Raw genomic sequence first — 16,892 nt, 5'->3', positions numbered from 1 at the left:
CCTTACCACTGGAGCCAAAATGGGACACGCCTGCCCACTCCCTGGACAAGCCAATGGCTGGGAACAAGTGCCCATCGCCCCACGCAGCACCCCCCTCCCCGCCCCTGAACTTGGGGAAGGAGAAATGCAGGGAGAGGCCGGGTCCTGGGAACAGTGCCCCACCCACCAAGGCCTGAGGAACTTGTGAAGTTTTTATTAAATCCACAGAAGTAAAAACCGTATTGTGAGGGGCTGGGGAACAGGGCTACCAAGGAGTGCGAGCCAGGCCACCAGAGGGAAAGGACAGGGGTGAGAGGACAGACCCAGGCAGGTTGAGCTGGCCCAGGGGGCCCGGCTTCAGGGGCCATCACCAGGGCCACTGGACAACTCCTGGGCACTCAGGCCGGCACCAGGTAGGCTCAGCGGCGGGGGCTCCACCAGCACAGCTGAGAACTTGGTGTCACCAAAGGCCTCATTCATGCGAGTCTCGAAGAAGCGCTGCAGGCCGATGATGGACTGCACGTCCGCCTTGTCCTGGACAGGCAGACACAGGGGGTGGGTCCCTTATCTCCTCTTGCCCCAGCCCCAGCCCCAGCCCCAGCCCCAGCCCCTCCACAGGCTCACCTCAGTCAGCTTGTTGAACTGCTTGAACATTCGGCCCACATCCTGGGCAAACTCTTGAGGGGAGCTGTAGGGGGGCGACAGCTTCTCCTGGAGGCGGGCGCGGATCAGGGTCAGGTCCAAGGTGCCCCCAGGCTGATCCTACAGGCAAGAGGCCACAGGCTGAAGGTGAAGCCAGGCAGGCCCTGGCCCTGGCCCCCAACCCACAGGTCCCAGGACTCACCACAGAAAAGCTGGAGTCAGTGGCCAGCTGGTGCAGGGGCCGGCAGGGCTCGTGGCAGAACAGGGCCAGCAGGACGCGCTCACACTTCTGTGGACAGTTGGAGGATGTCAGAGCCGCTGGAGGCGGGGAGGGGGTTGTGCAGCTGCTGGGCAGCCAAGGGAGCGGCCCAACCCTCACCTGCTGGTTGGCGGGCGAGAGCTTGGCTACCACACCACTGCCGTCACCACCGTCCAGGCTCAGGCTGCCGTCCTCCTCCTTCAGGTCAGGTGGCACGTGGCAGAGCGAGCAACTCCACTCCTCCCTACAGGAGGCAAGAGTGAGTAACTGCAGACCTGGCAGCGCCCCCCAGCACACCCTGCAGACACGGCACCCCGGCCCAAGCACATCCTGCAGCCTCGCACCCTGGCACATCCTGCAGGGCTGGCAGGTGGCAGTCCAGGTGGAAGCAGAACTCGCACTGGTTGCACATGACCAGGTCCCCTGGCTTCTGGCAGACGCGGCATATGGTAGCGCTGTCATCCAGGGCACCTGGGCCACCAGTGGGGGCCGAGGTGCCCTCTGGAGCCACCACCTCCAGGCCAGAGCTGGTGCTGCCACTTGGTGAGACCAGGCGGGGGCCCTCAGCACCAGGGCCCTCGGCCAGGGCCATGAGCACAGGCTTGGTCTCGGGGCCCTCGGTGGCTGCAGGTGGGGCTCCGATGGCAGCCTCTGTCTCTTCCTCCTGAAAGGAAGTGTTGGGGGTTCAGCAGGGTTCAGGCCTAAGCAGGTATCACTTATTTCCCAGCCACAGTGACTTGCGGGCAGACTCGCCTTGACAATGGCCATGCCAGGGAGGGGCTGGGCCCCGGGGGCCCCAGGCGCAGTCCCGGGCTGCCCGCCAGCAGCAGCTGCAGCCCCGCGCTCAATGACTATCAGGTTGTAATCCTCGGTGGTGCTGCCTGGGAAGACCTTGAAGACTGGTGGCTGGCTGTCAGCTGTGAGGTCAAGATCCAGGCGCTCCAGGCTCACCCGTGGCACCTTGCGCATGAGACCACTCACTTCGCCCTCACCTGAGCGGGACCTGTGGATGTGGCTTGGTGTGAACACCCTGTCCCTGTGCCCACCCAGCTCCAAAGGAAAGCCACACTCACCGTTTCATGCCTGAAACGTGAGGCTCTGCGCTCATGTAAGGGTCATCTGCTTGGAAGACAGAGGAGCAAACAGTGGGTGGGCGGGTAGAGCTAGCACACTGGAGCTCTCCCACCTACTGGCAGGTCAGACCCACTCACCTGACACGAAGCCATAGCCTTCCTGCACGTCCATGGGCTGTGGACAAAGCAGGTTGGACCTCAGTGGGCAGGGATCCCGAAGACCAAGCCCCGCTCCGCCCCCTGGGGCCCCTTCCCCTGCCCACCTGACTGCTGCCAGAGCCCTGCTTGCTTAAGGGCCCAGGAGCCCGAGGAGGGGCCATGGGCGCAGGGCCTGTGGAGTTGGTGCCAGGACGCTCCGCCACGATCTTGCCTGCAGGAAGGAGACAGGCATAAGGCGCGGTGCCTAGAGAGATGGCAACTGTAGCTGAGGGGAAAGCGAGGGGACCCACCAAAGGCCTCAGCGCTCTTGGTCCAGGCATTGAGGTCCCACTGGAACTTCATCTCCCCATGTGGCTCCACGGGGTCCACAATCATCTTCAGGGCGCGGTGTAACTGGAAGTAGATCTGGGGGTGGGGCACTGTATGAGCTCCCAGGGAGTGACCACGGAGCCAGGGTGCTGGGAGCACCTGCCTGCAGCCCGTCCCCCAGGCATCCCCAGCACACACCAGCTTCTTGGAGAGCAAGAGGGCTGTGTTGTTGTCACTCTCCAGGGCCCATGAGGCAAAGCGCAGGATGTGCTCCTGGTGCTTCTGGATCTTGGTCATGGTCCAGTGCTGCCGCTCTAGGCGCTCCTGCTGCCCCTCCGTTACCTTCTACGCGAACAAAGAGGCAGCGTCAGGAAGGGAGAGACCCCAACACCCCTCCCCACGCAAGGAGGGCACCAGCAGCCAGCAAAGGGGGCCGGCCCCCAGGGCCCTCCCCACAGGTGTACCTGGGCATCGTTGACCAGCACTCGGCCCCGCTTGTTCAGTTCCTTCATGATCTGCAGAATCGCCATCTTAACATCCACCTGTACACGCTTCTGCACGTCGGACACTTGGCGGATCCTGGGGCGAGGGTGGGCCAGGTCAGGTCTACTCAGGCAGGTGCTCACCTGGGGACACCCCCATGGCCCACGCATCCACTTACGAGCTGCGAACCTCCTTGGTGTTCTTCTGCAACGTCGCGTGCTTGTCCCCGAGGCGCTTCACCAGCGAGGCCAGGAGCTTGCGCTGGTTCCTCACTGCGTCCTCCAGAAACTGGTATCTGAGGGCAGACAGAGGTGGGCCTGGGCATTGAGCATGGGACCGGGCAGAGCCCCTGCCCCCGCCTCAGGACTCACTGGTGGTCCTTGTGGGCGTTGAGCTGGCAGTCCCGGCAGGTGAGGGTGTCACAGCTCTCACAGAACAACACGAGGGGCTCATGCTTGTGCACATTGCAGTACACTGTGCGCTCGCCATCTCGGGACTTGGCTGGCCCTGGGGAATGGGTACCACAAGGACGGAACTCATCCTCAGTCCCTCCAACTCGGGGTCTCACTCCCTGCCTATCTTGCAACACTGGGCTGCCTACTGTGAAACTCAGGGGGCCCTGCAGCAGGGGCCAGTGAAGAGCACAGGCCCCAGAGGCCAGATCCTTGTTCTCAAAAACCCCCCTGCCCCAACCCTAAGCAAGAGTCCACCCGCCCCCAACAGACCCACCTCCCTTTCAGCTCTGGCTGTGACACAGTGTGAGGATCATGGCCTGGGGGACCGCCTCCCTGCTGTCCCCTCTACTGGAGCCTTCTCCAGGGACACTGTGCTTCTGCCTCCAAAACCCTCCCCACCAGGCCCCTTTCTCCTGCACTCACAGCAGTTTCTGTCCAGCAGGGGAGGGAATCTGGCTACTGTGCATCCCAGCACAAACAGTACTTGCTCTCTGGCACACACAGAAAGCAAATCAGAGCCTAGACACGCCATCCTGGCAAGTTCCTCAGGAGCCAGGCCTGGTGACCTCCCCTCTCCTCTGGTAACAGGCCACGGCCCTCTTACAACCCACAGGCCCCCGTGCAGGGCCTTCTCACACTGAGAGTTGAGATACCGGACCAGGACCCTCAGAAAGGTGTCAGGCCCCCTTCCTGTAGGGAAAGGTGCTGGAGCTCGACTGTCCCACCCAAACAGCAACGCGCCGGGTGGACACTCTCCGGTCCTGCCCCAGAGTCTGTCACCTTTAGAAAACTGCTTGGGAACCTGTTCCTCTTTCCTCCCCAATCCCCAACATCCTGGTTACACCCACTCAGCCTGAGCTTTATGACACTGAGACAGACAGACACACCAGACCTCAGCTCCTCCAATGTTGCCTCCACCTGCAGCCAGACCCTTGCCTAAAACCCAGGATCCCCTGGGGACACCTGTCCTTCCCTCCTGGTACCTCATGTCCCACAGCCACCATCATCCCCAGCCTCATCTTCCCACCAACACTGCCGCCTGGGCTGGAGCAGCCGCAGAGTGACTAGCAGAAGGCCGCTGGTGGGGCGCTGCAGACCAGAGACCGAGGAACGCTGAGAGCCCCGAGGCCCACATCCACGCCGCTGTCAGCGTGTCCACAGATAAGTCCAGAAACCAAGCATCTACAACCTAAAGATGAACCACTTCCAAGACTCACTGTCGCTAACGACCCCAGGGCTCCCACAGCTTGTCAAAACACTGCGTTGTGGCCCAGAGGCCTTTCTTCCAGAGCTTTAGGCCAGGTGTGGGCAACACCGGGCTGCCCCTCACCTCCTTTTTCAGACACCCTGCAAATCACTGTCCGCACATGCCAGCTCCTCCTCCATCACTGTGGTCTACACCCTACCTGGGCCCTTCCCTGATGAGCTTCCTTGGATTCTCTGTACACCAGCTGACACACTCACCTCCTACCTGTGGCCCTTCCTCTCCCACCTGAACCAGTAGAAACTACATCCCAAAGCCCCAGACTCCCCAGTTCTGCTGCCTGGACTTTCAGGCAGTGCCCCATTGAGAAGCTCCAGAGACCCATCCACCACCTGCAACCTCACTGAAAACAGCTGACAGCACGCCTACAAGGGCAGCCCGAGCTACCACGTCCACCCCGCGTACCAGTGGAGCGCACGGTGTGGTCCTTGGTGTACTTCACCCGCTGGTGTGCCTCCACACAAGTCTCGCACAGCGGCTCCGAGCACTCCACGCAGTAGCTGGTGGCTGGGGCGTTATCCTCACAGCTGGTGCAGCACTGGGGGGCAAAGGCAGAGTCAGGAAACCACCACCAGAGGGGTCTGCATTTACACCCCAAAGACCTTAGGTTAAAGTAATGCTTTAAGCTTTTACAATCTGCCCAGAGCGTCATAGTGCAAGCACAATGAAGTCTGGAGCTGGTAACCATGTCCCTGTGCTGGTGCCCGCTCCCCATGGCCAAGGCCTCCTACTAGGGCAGGACATACCTGATTCGCATCCTGGGAGTCAGTGGGAGCCTTGCTGCCACTGTCGCGCATAAAATAATTCTCCACGATATCCTTGGAGAAACACTGCTGCTTGCATACAGGACAGTCCACAACTAAGAAGAGCAGGAATCAACAAAACCATTGCACGTTCGCACCCGGGACCTAAAGCCAACCCCCGGCCCAGCGGACCCCAAACCTCGGCCCGTGTTGGGCCAGCCCTTCCCCTCCCACAGCAGGAGCCAAACCGGTTCACCGTACTGGAAGCAGACTCCCCATCTCAACGCACGGCCGAGACCCCGCAGCCCGCACCCGACCCGGCCCACCACCCCCCTAGTCAATATACTCCGGCCGGGCAATGCGGCACCACCGTCACGCTGAAAACGAACCCCCACTATCTGCTCGCCTACTCCGGACTGAAGACTGTAGATGGGGGAGGGGTCACATGGGACTCACCGGCTCCGTCGCCCGCCGCCCCGGAGTCCCCCGCACTGTTGGCGGAGGAGGGCGCCGGCGGTCCGAGGCAGGCGTTGCAGGCCGAATGCAAGCAGGGCAGCAGGCGCGGCTCTCGTTCGGGCCGCAGACGCTCCCGGCACACGCCGCAGTGCTCCAGCAGCTCCAGCGCCTCGCCACCGCCCCCCGCGGGCGACGACGCCGAAGCCGAGGCGGAGGCCGAACCCGAAGCAGAGGCCGCAGCCGAAGCTGCGGCCGCGGCGGGGGCGCGCTTTTCGCCGCCCGCCGAGCCCTCGCCAGGTCCCGGGCTGCTGGAGGCGGCTGTTGCCGCCGCCGCCGAGGCCGCCGCCGCCGAGGCCGCCATTCTCACGCCGCCGTGGGCGCCCGGGGAGAGGAGGGGCTGGGGGACCCGCCGCGCAGGCGCAGACACACTCTTCGCCAACGGCTGGGTCGCCGCCGCCGCTGCGAGGCCGAGCGCCTCCGAGCGCCGCCTGGGCCGCCGCCCGCTGCGCGCGGGGCGCTGCCGAGGCCCGGTCGGCTACTGCCTGCTCACTTCTTGTCGCCGCCGCCCGCGCTCCCTCCTCAGTGTCCTCAGAGACCCACGACACGCGCCACGAGAACGACCGCTCGCCCGCGCGCCCACTCGCAGAAAGAGCCGAGGCCGGGGGGCGGGACAGAAATAACTGGCGCCGACGACGCCGCGCAAGCGCGCTGGAAGTCTTGCTCCCGGGGGCGGGACCAGGACCGGCCGCGGCCGGCGAGGACACGAGTACGCAAGCGCCTAAGTGGGATCCTCCCACCTTCGCCTCTCCCTCAGCGGCGCGGCCCTGTAGGCAGGGGCGTGGCATCTGTGTCGTCACCGCTGCTACCTAGTTTGTGGGCGGGGCGCGCGTCGTTCTTAGAGCGTGGTACCCCTCCCTCCGCCCCTTGGTCAAGCCGCGGGACTGCGCCAGAGGGTCTGCAGTCAGGGCCTCCACTTCAATCCCCGCCCCTTCGGCGGCGGGGAGATGTCTCCAGTCTCTGCGTCACGGGCGTTTGCGTGACGGGGGCGGGCCGGAGACCTGGAGGAGATGCTGGGGCCAGGTAGAGGAGAGCAGGGTCCCCGGCCCTGAAGGCAGCGACGTCCAGAGCAGGAATGCCGACTTTTGGGGTTTAACCTTTTGGTTGTTTAACGTGAAAAACACTAAATCCTGCTAACAGATACCGAGAGGCTGCAGAGGGAAAACGATCTGCGATGCTTTTCCGGGTGGGCGACCTGAACCTCAACGCTGGCCGAATTCTAAGGAGGGGAGATGGTGGGGGGAGAATCCTGTCCGAGGGGATCGGCCCTGGAGGGAACGCAGAGGCGGAAGGCCTGTGCGTCCAGCCGCAGACCCTGCCCGCGTTGCCGGTCTTGCAAGCGTCCATCTGCAGGGCCGCAAGCGCAGGCCCTAATCGCCTCCCCGGGCGCCCGTAGGAGGCGGTGGAGGCGTGCCTGGCGCTCCGGGGGCGGGTGTGGCCCGCCTTTGTTCCCGACGGGGCTGGGGGCCCCGGGGCTTTGTCTCGGCGCGGGCCTTTGTTCTATCCCCGGCGCGGCCCCGCCCCCTCAGCCGCGAACAGCGAGGCTCCGCCCCCCCACGGGCCCGCCCCTCCCCGCCGCTGCCTCGGGCCCGGGCTGGACCTCCCTTGGATGAGTGGGACAGAAAATCGGCGCCTGGCACCTCACTCAGTGAGGTGTGGTGTCCTTTAGTGATATATGCTGAACTCTTTCCACGACCCCATCATGCCCTGGGCTTCAAAATCACGGAGTGGCGGGGGCAGACGGGGGTAAGTTGTCAGGGACCAGAGAGTCAAAATAAGTAGGTGAAGGTTAGGAGTGTGGAAGGGTACCTCCAAACACCTGCAGGAAGGACAGTTCAGGAAGGAAGGAAGTAGTGCAAAGGCCCTGAGGTTGACCAGGCACTTACGGAGATATGTAGTGAGGGGTGGTTAGAAAGTGCTTAGAGCTGGCTGGTCTGCTACATGGTTTCCCCTGTTAAAGGCCCCTGAGTAAACGGCAACTGGTCCTGTGATTTCAAGGACTTGCCACGGGCCGGTGCTCTTCTCTCTAAAGAGTCCCCCCATTCCTTCTTCTGGACCCAGGACCTTTCGTTCCCAGTGCATGGCTACCTCTGCCAAACCCCTTGTCTACATGGAGAAAACAAGGCTTCTGCAATTGCCAAGACAGCTTTAGGGGAGTGAAGGATCAACCAGAAACCAGGCTCAGGCAAGCTCAGGAGCACAAGAGAGCATCCCAGGACAGGCTGAGCTACAGTGAGCGGAGCGGGGGCCATGGCAGAGCACAAGTTTTGCTCAGAGGTCCAACAGGTGTTCCACACGACTCAAATATATCTTGGCTCTGTCCCCCCCGCAGGCCGCACTGGGGAGTAGTCAGTGTCACCTTATGCTCTGTGGTCTGCTAGCTCAGTTGATTAGAGCATCGTCCAAATACACCAAGGTTGAGGTTTTGATCCCTGCTCAGTGGATATACGAGGCAATTAATGAATGCATAAATAAGTGGAACAACAAAGCGCTGTTTCCCTGTCTTTCTCTCACCTCCCTTACTCTCTCTGTAAAAATCAATAAATAAACATTACAAAAAAAAAAAAAAAGGAATGCCTCTGGCTCCCAGGACCCCTCCGTAGCCCTCATAGCAAGGGCCACCCTGGTTCTCCTACCGCAGACAAGCCTTGCTGGTCTGTACATGGAACCATGCGGGGTTCGCAAGTCAGCATCTGGCTCCTTTCCAGCGCGTACATCCGTGCGGCTGTGCGTGGCCCTTGTTGTCTGGGTCCCATCACTCAGATAACCCTTCTGTTTGTGCACACGTGTCATTCTCCTATGAACCGCACCTGCACTTGGGTCTTCTTCCTGCTGCGTGATTATGAACACAGCCACAGCACCACATGGCTTTTGGCAGGATTGTTTTTTAATTGTAGTGAGGAATAGCATGATCTGATTCCCATTTCAAGGGCCCCAGATGGGAATGGCTGGGTGAGATCTCGACAGAAAGCAGAAGAAAAGCTTGAAAATGCAGGCAAGGCAGAGAAGACCCCAGATCCTCTCAATCGCCCTTTAAAATCACCACAGTCCCTTCATCTGTTTCCTTGCTTTTTGTTTTAAGTTTGTGGTAATGTGGCTATTGTAACTGTAACACATTACCACAAACTTGATGGCTTAAAACAAAATGCGAACTCAGTGCTGGGGACCAGAATTCTGAACCTTAGTGTGGGCAAGGCTGTGCTCCTTCTCTGGAGGCTCAAGGGGAGGACCCTGGTCCCTGGGCTGAGGCTGTGTCACAACAAACTTCCAGGCCAACCTCTTCACACAGGCCTTTCCTCTGTGGTCTATTGCTATGGACTGAATTGTGCCGGACACTAAATACATATGTTGCAGCCTTGCTCTTGAGCTAGTATTTGCAGATGGGGCCTTTGGGATGTAATTGCACTTAGGTTGGGCCGTGAAGCTACAGCCCCTGTAACGGGATCATTGTCTTCCTAAGAGACACCAGAGAGCCTGGTTACAATCAAAGATCATGTGAACACACAGCAATGTACAGCATCCTATAAGCCCAAAGAGACTTCAGAATGAAACCTACCTCGCTGGCCCCTTGATCTTGGACTTCTCAGCCTCAAGACCTGTGAGAAGTATTTCGGTTTTTTAAGCAGCCCCATCTATGGTCTTTTGTTACGGCAGCCCAAGCAGACTACGACGGTTGTCAAATGTGCCTCCATGTTGCTTGTATGGGGGTGCATGTGCATTTACATTCAGAGCCCACCCAAATGACTCAGGATAATTTCCCCATTTCAAGATTTTAATCACAATTGCTAAGGCCCTTTTTCCTTATAGGGTAACAATTCCAAGTTCCAGGGATTACAATGTACGTATCCTCGGAGGTCACTTGTCAGCCTACTGCATTCCACCTTTCACAGATGGAAAAAAACGATCCCCAAAGGGAAGAAGGCGTGGTCAAGAGCCCCACGCCTGTATGAGTCCAGCCCAGTCCTGGGCTCAGCGGGTACCCTGACCCCCTCTATCTGCTGCTTTCCAAGGAATCTTTGTAGCCCCAAGGGGGACAGGGAAGGAAAGGAGAGGAAACATCCAAAGCCCAGAGTTTCATTCCTTTCCCTGCAGAGAGAAACCAGAGGAAATACCTGATTCCAGGACCATACAGGAAAAGTCCCAGGCTCACCTAGGAAGAAGTGCCCAAAGAATGACAGGAACATGCCACAAAGACACAGAAGCCAAACCTGGTGATGTACGTCAAGCATCAGAAAAGACAATGACAGTCACTGCCTGACCGCCCATGAATCCACCCTATCCCTGAGTGTTTAAACGTCCTCAGAAGAGAGACGGCCAGAAAAATGAGCCCGTCTGTCACCAGATGATGCCGCCTTCATGCCAGCCCCTCACCCGGAGAATTCAGCACAGATCCTGCCTTCCCAAGGGAAACTGTGTTTCCGAGGAACACATGGTCCCCGTTCTGGCTTAGATAATTACATGCTAGAATGTGGAAAACATCGTTTCCCAACCCATAATGAGATTCCTGAGCAGGCCAGGATGATCTGTGCAGACAGTATTAGGTGAACAGAGGGTGTGGTGTCAATGTAGCTGTCGAGGGGGCGGGGGAACACGGGAGTGGGCAGTGAACAGTGAAGCTGTCCGTGCCCGCCCCCCCGCCCGGCCCCTCATTAGGGTCAGCAACACTGAGGCTACAGGGGTGCAGATGGGACCTGTACAAGTCCCTGCCCCCACCCAGGAGGAGTTCCAGCCCGGAGGGCAAGTCTTTAACTTTCTTTACTTTTTAAGGTTTTATTTATTTATTTTTTGGCAAAGGGAAAGGAAGAAAGGGAGGGAGAGAAACGTCCATTTGAGAGAGAAACTTCGATCTGTTGCTGGGCGGCCTCTCCCATGGGCTCCAACCGGGGAACTGAACCCACATCCCAGGCATGGGCCCTGACCCGGGATCGAACCCGGCGACCTTTTGCTTTGTAGGGCAACACCCAGCTAACTGAGCCACAGTGGTCAGGGCTACCTTTTCATTGATCGGCACTAAAGGGGATGTTGGAAGGAGGGAGACAAGCAGCCAGCCTGACCATCAGAAGGGGAATGTCCTTAGGAAGGGTCCACTGTTTTCCACCAGACAGCAGATCACTGGCCGCCGGGTTGGAGCAGGAATGGACTCAGACTGCACAAAGATCCTACAAGTAGATTGTGCTGATGGCTGCACAAGGAGGAATGTTAATGGACTAAAGGTCTTTGAAGGGTACCACAATGGCTGTATTTTTTTAAGATACTTTTCTTTTTTTAATGTATAGATTCTTTTTAGAGAGCGAGGAAGGGAGAGAGAAATACCACTTGCTGCTCCACCCCTCCACGCACCCATTAGCTGATTCCTCCATGTGTCCTGGCCAGTAACTGAACTGAAACCTTGATGCTCTTACCGACTGAGCAATTGGGCCTGCAGTGGGGTGTATCTTACAGCTTGTAAATCAACTGTTAGAAAAGGAGGGAAGGTCCAAAGCAGATACCAAAGTGGCCTGGACAATAAACACAGGAAAATACACTCTGCATCATTCCCCATCAGGGAAATATGAACCAAACCACTATGAAAATAATGATTGATACCCACATAGGGCAGATGGCTTTTTAAAAGATGGCCAATAACAAGTATTGTCAGGGATGTGGAGAAACTGAAAACTGCTGGGAATGTAAAATGGTACAGTCGCCATGGCAAAAGTTCAGCAGTTTCTCAAAATGTTAAACACAGATTTACTGCGTGATCCAGCAATCAACTCCTTAGGCACATACCCAAGGGAATGGAAAACAGGTGTTCAAACACGTTCTTGGACAGGGGTGTTCATATGTTCCTAGCAGCGCTATTCCCAATAGCCAACGCGGAAACACCCCAAATGGTCATCACCTGATGAGTGGGTTTTTAAAAAAGGAATTTCCATACAGTGGACTCTTATTCAAGTATAAAAAGGAAGGAAGCAGTAATATGTAGCATGACATGGATGAACCTTGAAAACATGATGCCAAGTTAAAGCTGCCAGACACAGGCCCTGGCTGTGTAGCTTAGGTGGTTACAGCCTCACCCAGATACACCAGGCTGGGGGTTCAATCCCTGGTCAAGGTTCACACAAGAATCAACCAATGAATGCATACATGTGTGAAACAAAAAACTCAGTACCTCCCTCTCTCTTTCTAAAATCAATAAATAAAGGTTTTAAAAATGTTATTTAAAAAAAGAAGCCATATTCAAAAGACCGCATATTGTATGATTCCATTTGTATGAAATATCCAGAGTTTGCAAGTTCAGAGCCACAGAGAATGGCATAGTGGTTGTCAGGAGCGGGGAGGAAGGGCTCTACGGGGAGTGACTGCCAATGGGCCCAATTTTTTTATCTTTTACTATTATGTTTTAGTTTTCTTTCTTCAGTTTTTTATTTTGGAGTAAAATATTTTGGAACTAGATGGAGGTGGTAGTTATACAACATTGTAACTAACTATACTAAAATCCACTGAATTGTTCACTTTAAAATGGTTAAGTTTGTGTTATCCGAAGTTCACCTTAATTTAAAAAGGGGGAATAGGGTTTCTGGAACAACAGGGAGGAGCCCTGAGTGGGTCCCAGGCTGGGACAAACTACCCATCCAGGTGGGTGTGTGGAAGCTAGTAACTTGGGCAACTGGGAAATCATTCATTTTCTGTGTTTGCTTTTTTTTTTTTTTTGTATTTTTATTTTTTGTTTCTTTTGTGTATGTTTTACTCAGGAAGCCATTTTCTTTTGTTTTTTTAGATTTTTTTTTTTTTTAAATTTATAAGAGAAAGTTTATTTAGAAAATTGCAGCAGCCCGGGCTGCGGGTAGCTCAGTTGGTCGAGTCATTCAGCTACGCCAAGGTTTCGCATTTGATCCTGGGTCAGGACTCAGACAGGCATCCACCAATGAGAAACAAATCTCTCTTTCTCTCTCCCTCCACCCCCCGCCTTCCTTTTTTCTCTAAAAAAATAAAAACCAGTTAAGATTAAATCTCATTTTTTAAAAAAGAAGAAGAAAAGAGAAAGAAGAGTACAGAGGTAGAAGAAGCGCGCCGGCTGGGCTGTGTAAGTTCAGGAAACAAGTTACAGAACCAAAAGAAGGGCCCTGGGGGTTTAGGAGAAAGTGCTCTGGAAAAGATGTCAGCCGAGCTCCGGGAGGGGGCGGGGGGCGAGAGATGAAACCATTCTTATTTTTAAAAGCTGCACTGAAGGTAAACTATAATTAAAAAAAAAAAAAAAAGGCTGCATCCAGAGGGTAAAAGAGAGGAGTTGCTCCGTGTTAGAACACGAGGAGGGCCGAGGAGGGCGGCCCTTGCCAGGGGGGCCGTGGCCGGGCCAGCGCGCGCCAGCGTGGCGAGCGGGCGGGGGTGTCCTGCCTCAGGCGCCCACCTCGGCCGGCCAGGAAGTGCTTTTCCGATCAGCAGCCGAGGACACAGCTCCAGCATGGAGCCCGATCCAGCCGCAGCGCAGTTCGCGGCCTCCGCGGGGCACAGGAGCCGGAGGCAGAGTGAGGGGACCGCACAGGGTGCGATGCCATTGCTATGAATTTGCAGCAGGAGCAAATCTACAGCGGCCTTCGATTCGCTCTTTCCTGGAACAAGGGAGGGGGCAAGAGTTTCCAAGGAATAGTCCCAAGAGTCTCACGGGGGACGATGGAAAGGTTCTCAAACGGGGGTGCTAAGGGTCACGACATGGTTAACTTACTGAAAATGATCAGATCGTTTGCACACTTGGACTGAGAGAACCCTTTCAGCAAGTTGGTGTCCAGGGGTGGGAAAGGCTGCGGAAGCGAGTGAAGTGTCAAACTCACACCTGCTCCTAAAACCAGGGCCCAGAGCTGGCATTCCCAGCCCCCCACCCGGACACAGCAGGGACTAGAACAGAATGTTTCAATGTGGTTTCAGTGGATTCCTTAAACCCAGGAAGGAGCTAGAGGCCTTAAGGAACAGAACTGCCTGCCATGTGCCACCCGGACGTGCTTTCCTTGTGCCTCCAAAGCGTTACCTAAATTTTGCTTCCATTTTGCTTTAGAATAGTAAATACTGGACAAAAAGAAAGAAAGAAAGAAAAAGAGAGAGGGAAAGAAGGAAAGGAAGGAAGAAAGGAAAGAAAGGAAAGGAAAGGAAAGGAAGGAAGGAAAGAAGGAAGGAAGGAAGGAAAAAAATTTTCAGCCCTGGCCAGGTAGTTAAGTAATTTATAGCGTAATCCAGAAACGCCAAGGTTGTGGGATGGATCCCAGGTCTGGGCACATGCAAGGATCAACCAATGAATGTAAATACTTGGAACAAGAAATTGATCTCTCTCCAAATTATCGATACATTTAAAAAAAGGAAAAAAAAACTGCTCGTTTGGGGAGGAGAGTGCTCCATTGTTCTCCCTGTTTCTTGGGCTTGTTAACTTTTCAAAACCAACCCAATGGCCTGGGTGTGGGGACCTTAAAGAATTGCAGAGGTCGTTGTTATTGTGATTATTTCAGTTTAGGTCTCCTTCAGGCTCGTCTAGGAGGCTAATAGTACCTTCTTTGTATTTTACATGTGAAAGCAAATTAAACCTTTCCTGGATTGCAAACACCCCTCACCCCACCCACAGCCGCGCCCGCACGGGCAGGTCCCTGATAGTCTCTGGATGTTTCCTTTTTGCTAAATCCTTTCACGGTCCCACCCGCTGTGCCTCAGCCGGGTCCAGCCGCTTTCAGGTGTCTCAGTGGGATCTCGCCGCTGCCCTTCCCCCACCCCCAAAGGTCTCCTCCTGGCCCATCAGGGCCGTCAAGGGGACTAAACCCCACCCCGCCCCGCCCCTGCCTCTCCCCATGGCTCGTGCCTGCCTGGTCAGGGACCACGCTCAGTTTCAACCGTATCCTGCTACCTAGGGCCTGTCTTCCTGGGGACATGCCCAGCGTCTGACCCCTGGGCCAAGGGAGGCTCCTGGCCCACTGAGGTGTGGGTCTGGGTCTTGGAACCTGGCACGGCCCAGACCCATCACCAAAGGGTTTGGAGACACTGTGGCCTGGCTGCTGGGCTCGACCCATGGACAGTGGCTGCCACAGAAGGGACCCTAAATGGGTAGCCAGCCTCCTAGCAATGGACGGAGGAGGAGGGTTGGGAAACCAGGTTGAGCTGGAAGCAGGGGCTGGGCCTTCTGACTTCGGACCTTAGCCCTGGGGGTGGGGGTCCTGCCTCCCTCAGCCGAGGAGGCCCAGCCACTCAGGAGCTCCATTTCTAATGCTCTTTTCTGTCTGTGATCCTTGGGACCTTCCAGGTTCTTCCCTGGATGGTCAGCCTCGTCTCCTGCCACTTCACATCTCCCACTACCTTGAAGACTCTAAGCCTGGAATGTTTAATACTTGCAGGTCACATCGGCCCCTCCCTGGCTTATTAAACCTGGGTCTTCGGCAACACTATTCACCCAAATGCCTCCATAACCACTGGGACACAGGCCTTTGGGAGAAAAGCAAAACCTGTTTTCTCAAGGCCTAAGTGAGGCCCGGGTTTGCGTTTCTCGCCTGTCCCACGCCCTCCCTCCTGAGAGTCCCCACGCACGCATTTCCATCTGCGCTGCTGATGCTCTTCCAGCCCTACGTCCGCCGAGCTGGCTCCCCTCTGACCCTCAAGTCCTCCTGTCTGCGGGACCTTGTAGGATGGGAGAATGAGACCATCAAGCTGCCTGATAAATGCTGGGAAGGCAGAGGTGAAGCATTCATCATGAGAGACCCAACAGGAAGGTATTCATCCGATGGAAACGGTGGTATTTATCAGACACTTACTATGTGGGGGCCCTGAGTCTGGGGCAGCTATACTTGTTTTGTTGCCTGTTAACAAGCAACCGCAAACTCAGTAGCTTAAAACAACGCCCATTTACTTATTAGCTGTAGGTCAGAAATCCAGGCTGCATCCTGGCTTTGGGTGCCACAAAGGCTTCAGTCAAGTTGTGGGCAGGGCGGGGCCCTCACCTGGAAGCTCTGGGGAAAAATCAGCTTCCCAGCTCATTCAGGCTGTCGGCAGAATCCAGTTCCAAGCAGTTTTAAGACTGAGGGTCCCTGTTTTCTTGCTGGCTGTCATCCAGGGCTCTTCTCAGGTTCTGGACCCTACCGTCACCCCCGTATTCCCTGTCACATGGCCCCTTTCACCTTCAAAGGCCCCAGAGTCCTCCTAATTCAAGCCTCTCTGCTTTCCTCTTCTGCCTTTAGGACCTTGCTGATTACTCTGGGCCTATCCAAACAGTCCAGAGTCATCTCCATATTGTGAGGTCAGCCGATTAGTACCCTTGATTGTATCTGCCACATTACAGGGATCTGGGCAGGGCATCTTGAAGGGGGACATTTTTAGAATTTTGACCCCTTCCATGAGAATACTTACGATGCCCCAGAATCCAATGGAATCAGGTCCAGGGCAGGGTGAAGCGGCTGTTGCCACCTCTATTCCTCTTTAAGTTGTAGGGGCAGCAACTGTCTGTCAAGGTGAAGGACAGACATGACCGCTGTCCTCAAAGGCCCTGTGACAGAAGAAAGGGGGAAACTTGAGGTCGGGGAGTTCCCCTGGGGGAGGTGATAACAGCTGATCCGTGTGAGGTGCTACAGAGGGAACTGCACAGGCCGGCCTTGAGGGGGGCACAGCGAGGGGCCTATGAGGCCAGAGAAGAATGACCAGTGACAGGAAATGGGGACCAGAAAGACCCAGCGGGGTCACTGAGGTTGAATGTGGCAGACACAGTGGACCAGGCACGCCATCACGAGGGGCCCACATTCTGAACAAGGACAATGAGGTCAGTAGTCCTGGGTTTGGATGAGCTTCCTCGGGCGGGTCGTGGGCCACAGGAGGGGCTGCCAGTGGGGAAGGTGATTCCTGGCCTCGCATATTCCCTGCCCTCCCCTGCTTGACCTTCAACACATCTGCACCAACCACCGCTGTGGTAAACAGGCACTCTGACCTTGTCTCCACACAGAAGGCTGAGCAGCCACCTCCCGACAAGATGGACTCCACGCCTGCTGCATAAGGCTTCGGGCCCACTGAGGT

General features: G+C 56.4%; 1 protein-coding gene across 1 annotated transcript; it reads right to left on the bottom strand.

Moving 5' to 3' along the window:
* Positions 1-179: 179 nt before the first annotated feature.
* TRIM28 (tripartite motif containing 28) lies at positions 180-6,476 on the bottom strand. The gene is made up of 17 exons (XM_054567804.1): positions 5,823-6,476; positions 5,370-5,482; positions 5,029-5,161; positions 3,276-3,411; positions 3,083-3,199; positions 2,886-3,000; positions 2,620-2,766; positions 2,403-2,517; positions 2,217-2,323; positions 2,092-2,128; positions 1,954-1,999; positions 1,634-1,883; positions 1,225-1,544; positions 1,001-1,124; positions 824-910; positions 604-741; positions 180-513 (listed from the first exon to the last, which is right to left on the bottom strand). Exons 1-17 carry the CDS (start codon positions 6,181-6,183, stop codon positions 337-339), a joined length of 2,523 nt encoding a protein of 840 aa, XP_054423779.1. The 5' UTR covers positions 6,184-6,476; the 3' UTR covers positions 180-336.
* Positions 6,477-16,892: the final 10,416 nt, after the last annotated feature.

Source organism: Pteronotus mesoamericanus, unplaced genomic scaffold, assembly GCF_021234165.1.
Source record: "Pteronotus mesoamericanus isolate MK-2021 breed Mesoamerican mustached bat unplaced genomic scaffold, CSHL_Meso_final contig_199, whole genome shotgun sequence".
NCBI classification, from domain to species: domain Eukaryota; kingdom Metazoa; phylum Chordata; class Mammalia; order Chiroptera; family Mormoopidae; genus Pteronotus; species Pteronotus mesoamericanus.
The sequence above is the reverse complement of the archived record's forward strand: the minus strand, read 5'-3'. Positions and strand labels throughout refer to the sequence as shown.

What these genes read in the sequence shown, in the direction of transcription:
- TRIM28 (XM_054567804.1), bottom strand. Translation starts at nt 6,183, where the DNA reads ATGGCGGCCTCGGCGGCGGCGGCCTCGGCGGCGGCGGCAACAGCCGCC. An exon ending in GGCGGCGGGCGACGGAGCCG is followed by an intron (nt 5,483 to 5,822) that starts GTGAGTCCCATG and finishes TGCTCTTCTTAG; the next exon opens with TTGTGGACTGTCCTGTATGC. An exon ending in AACGCCCACAAGGACCACCA is followed by an intron (nt 3,200 to 3,275) that starts GTGAGTCCTGAG and finishes GTCTGCCCTCAG; the next exon opens with ATACCAGTTTCTGGAGGACG.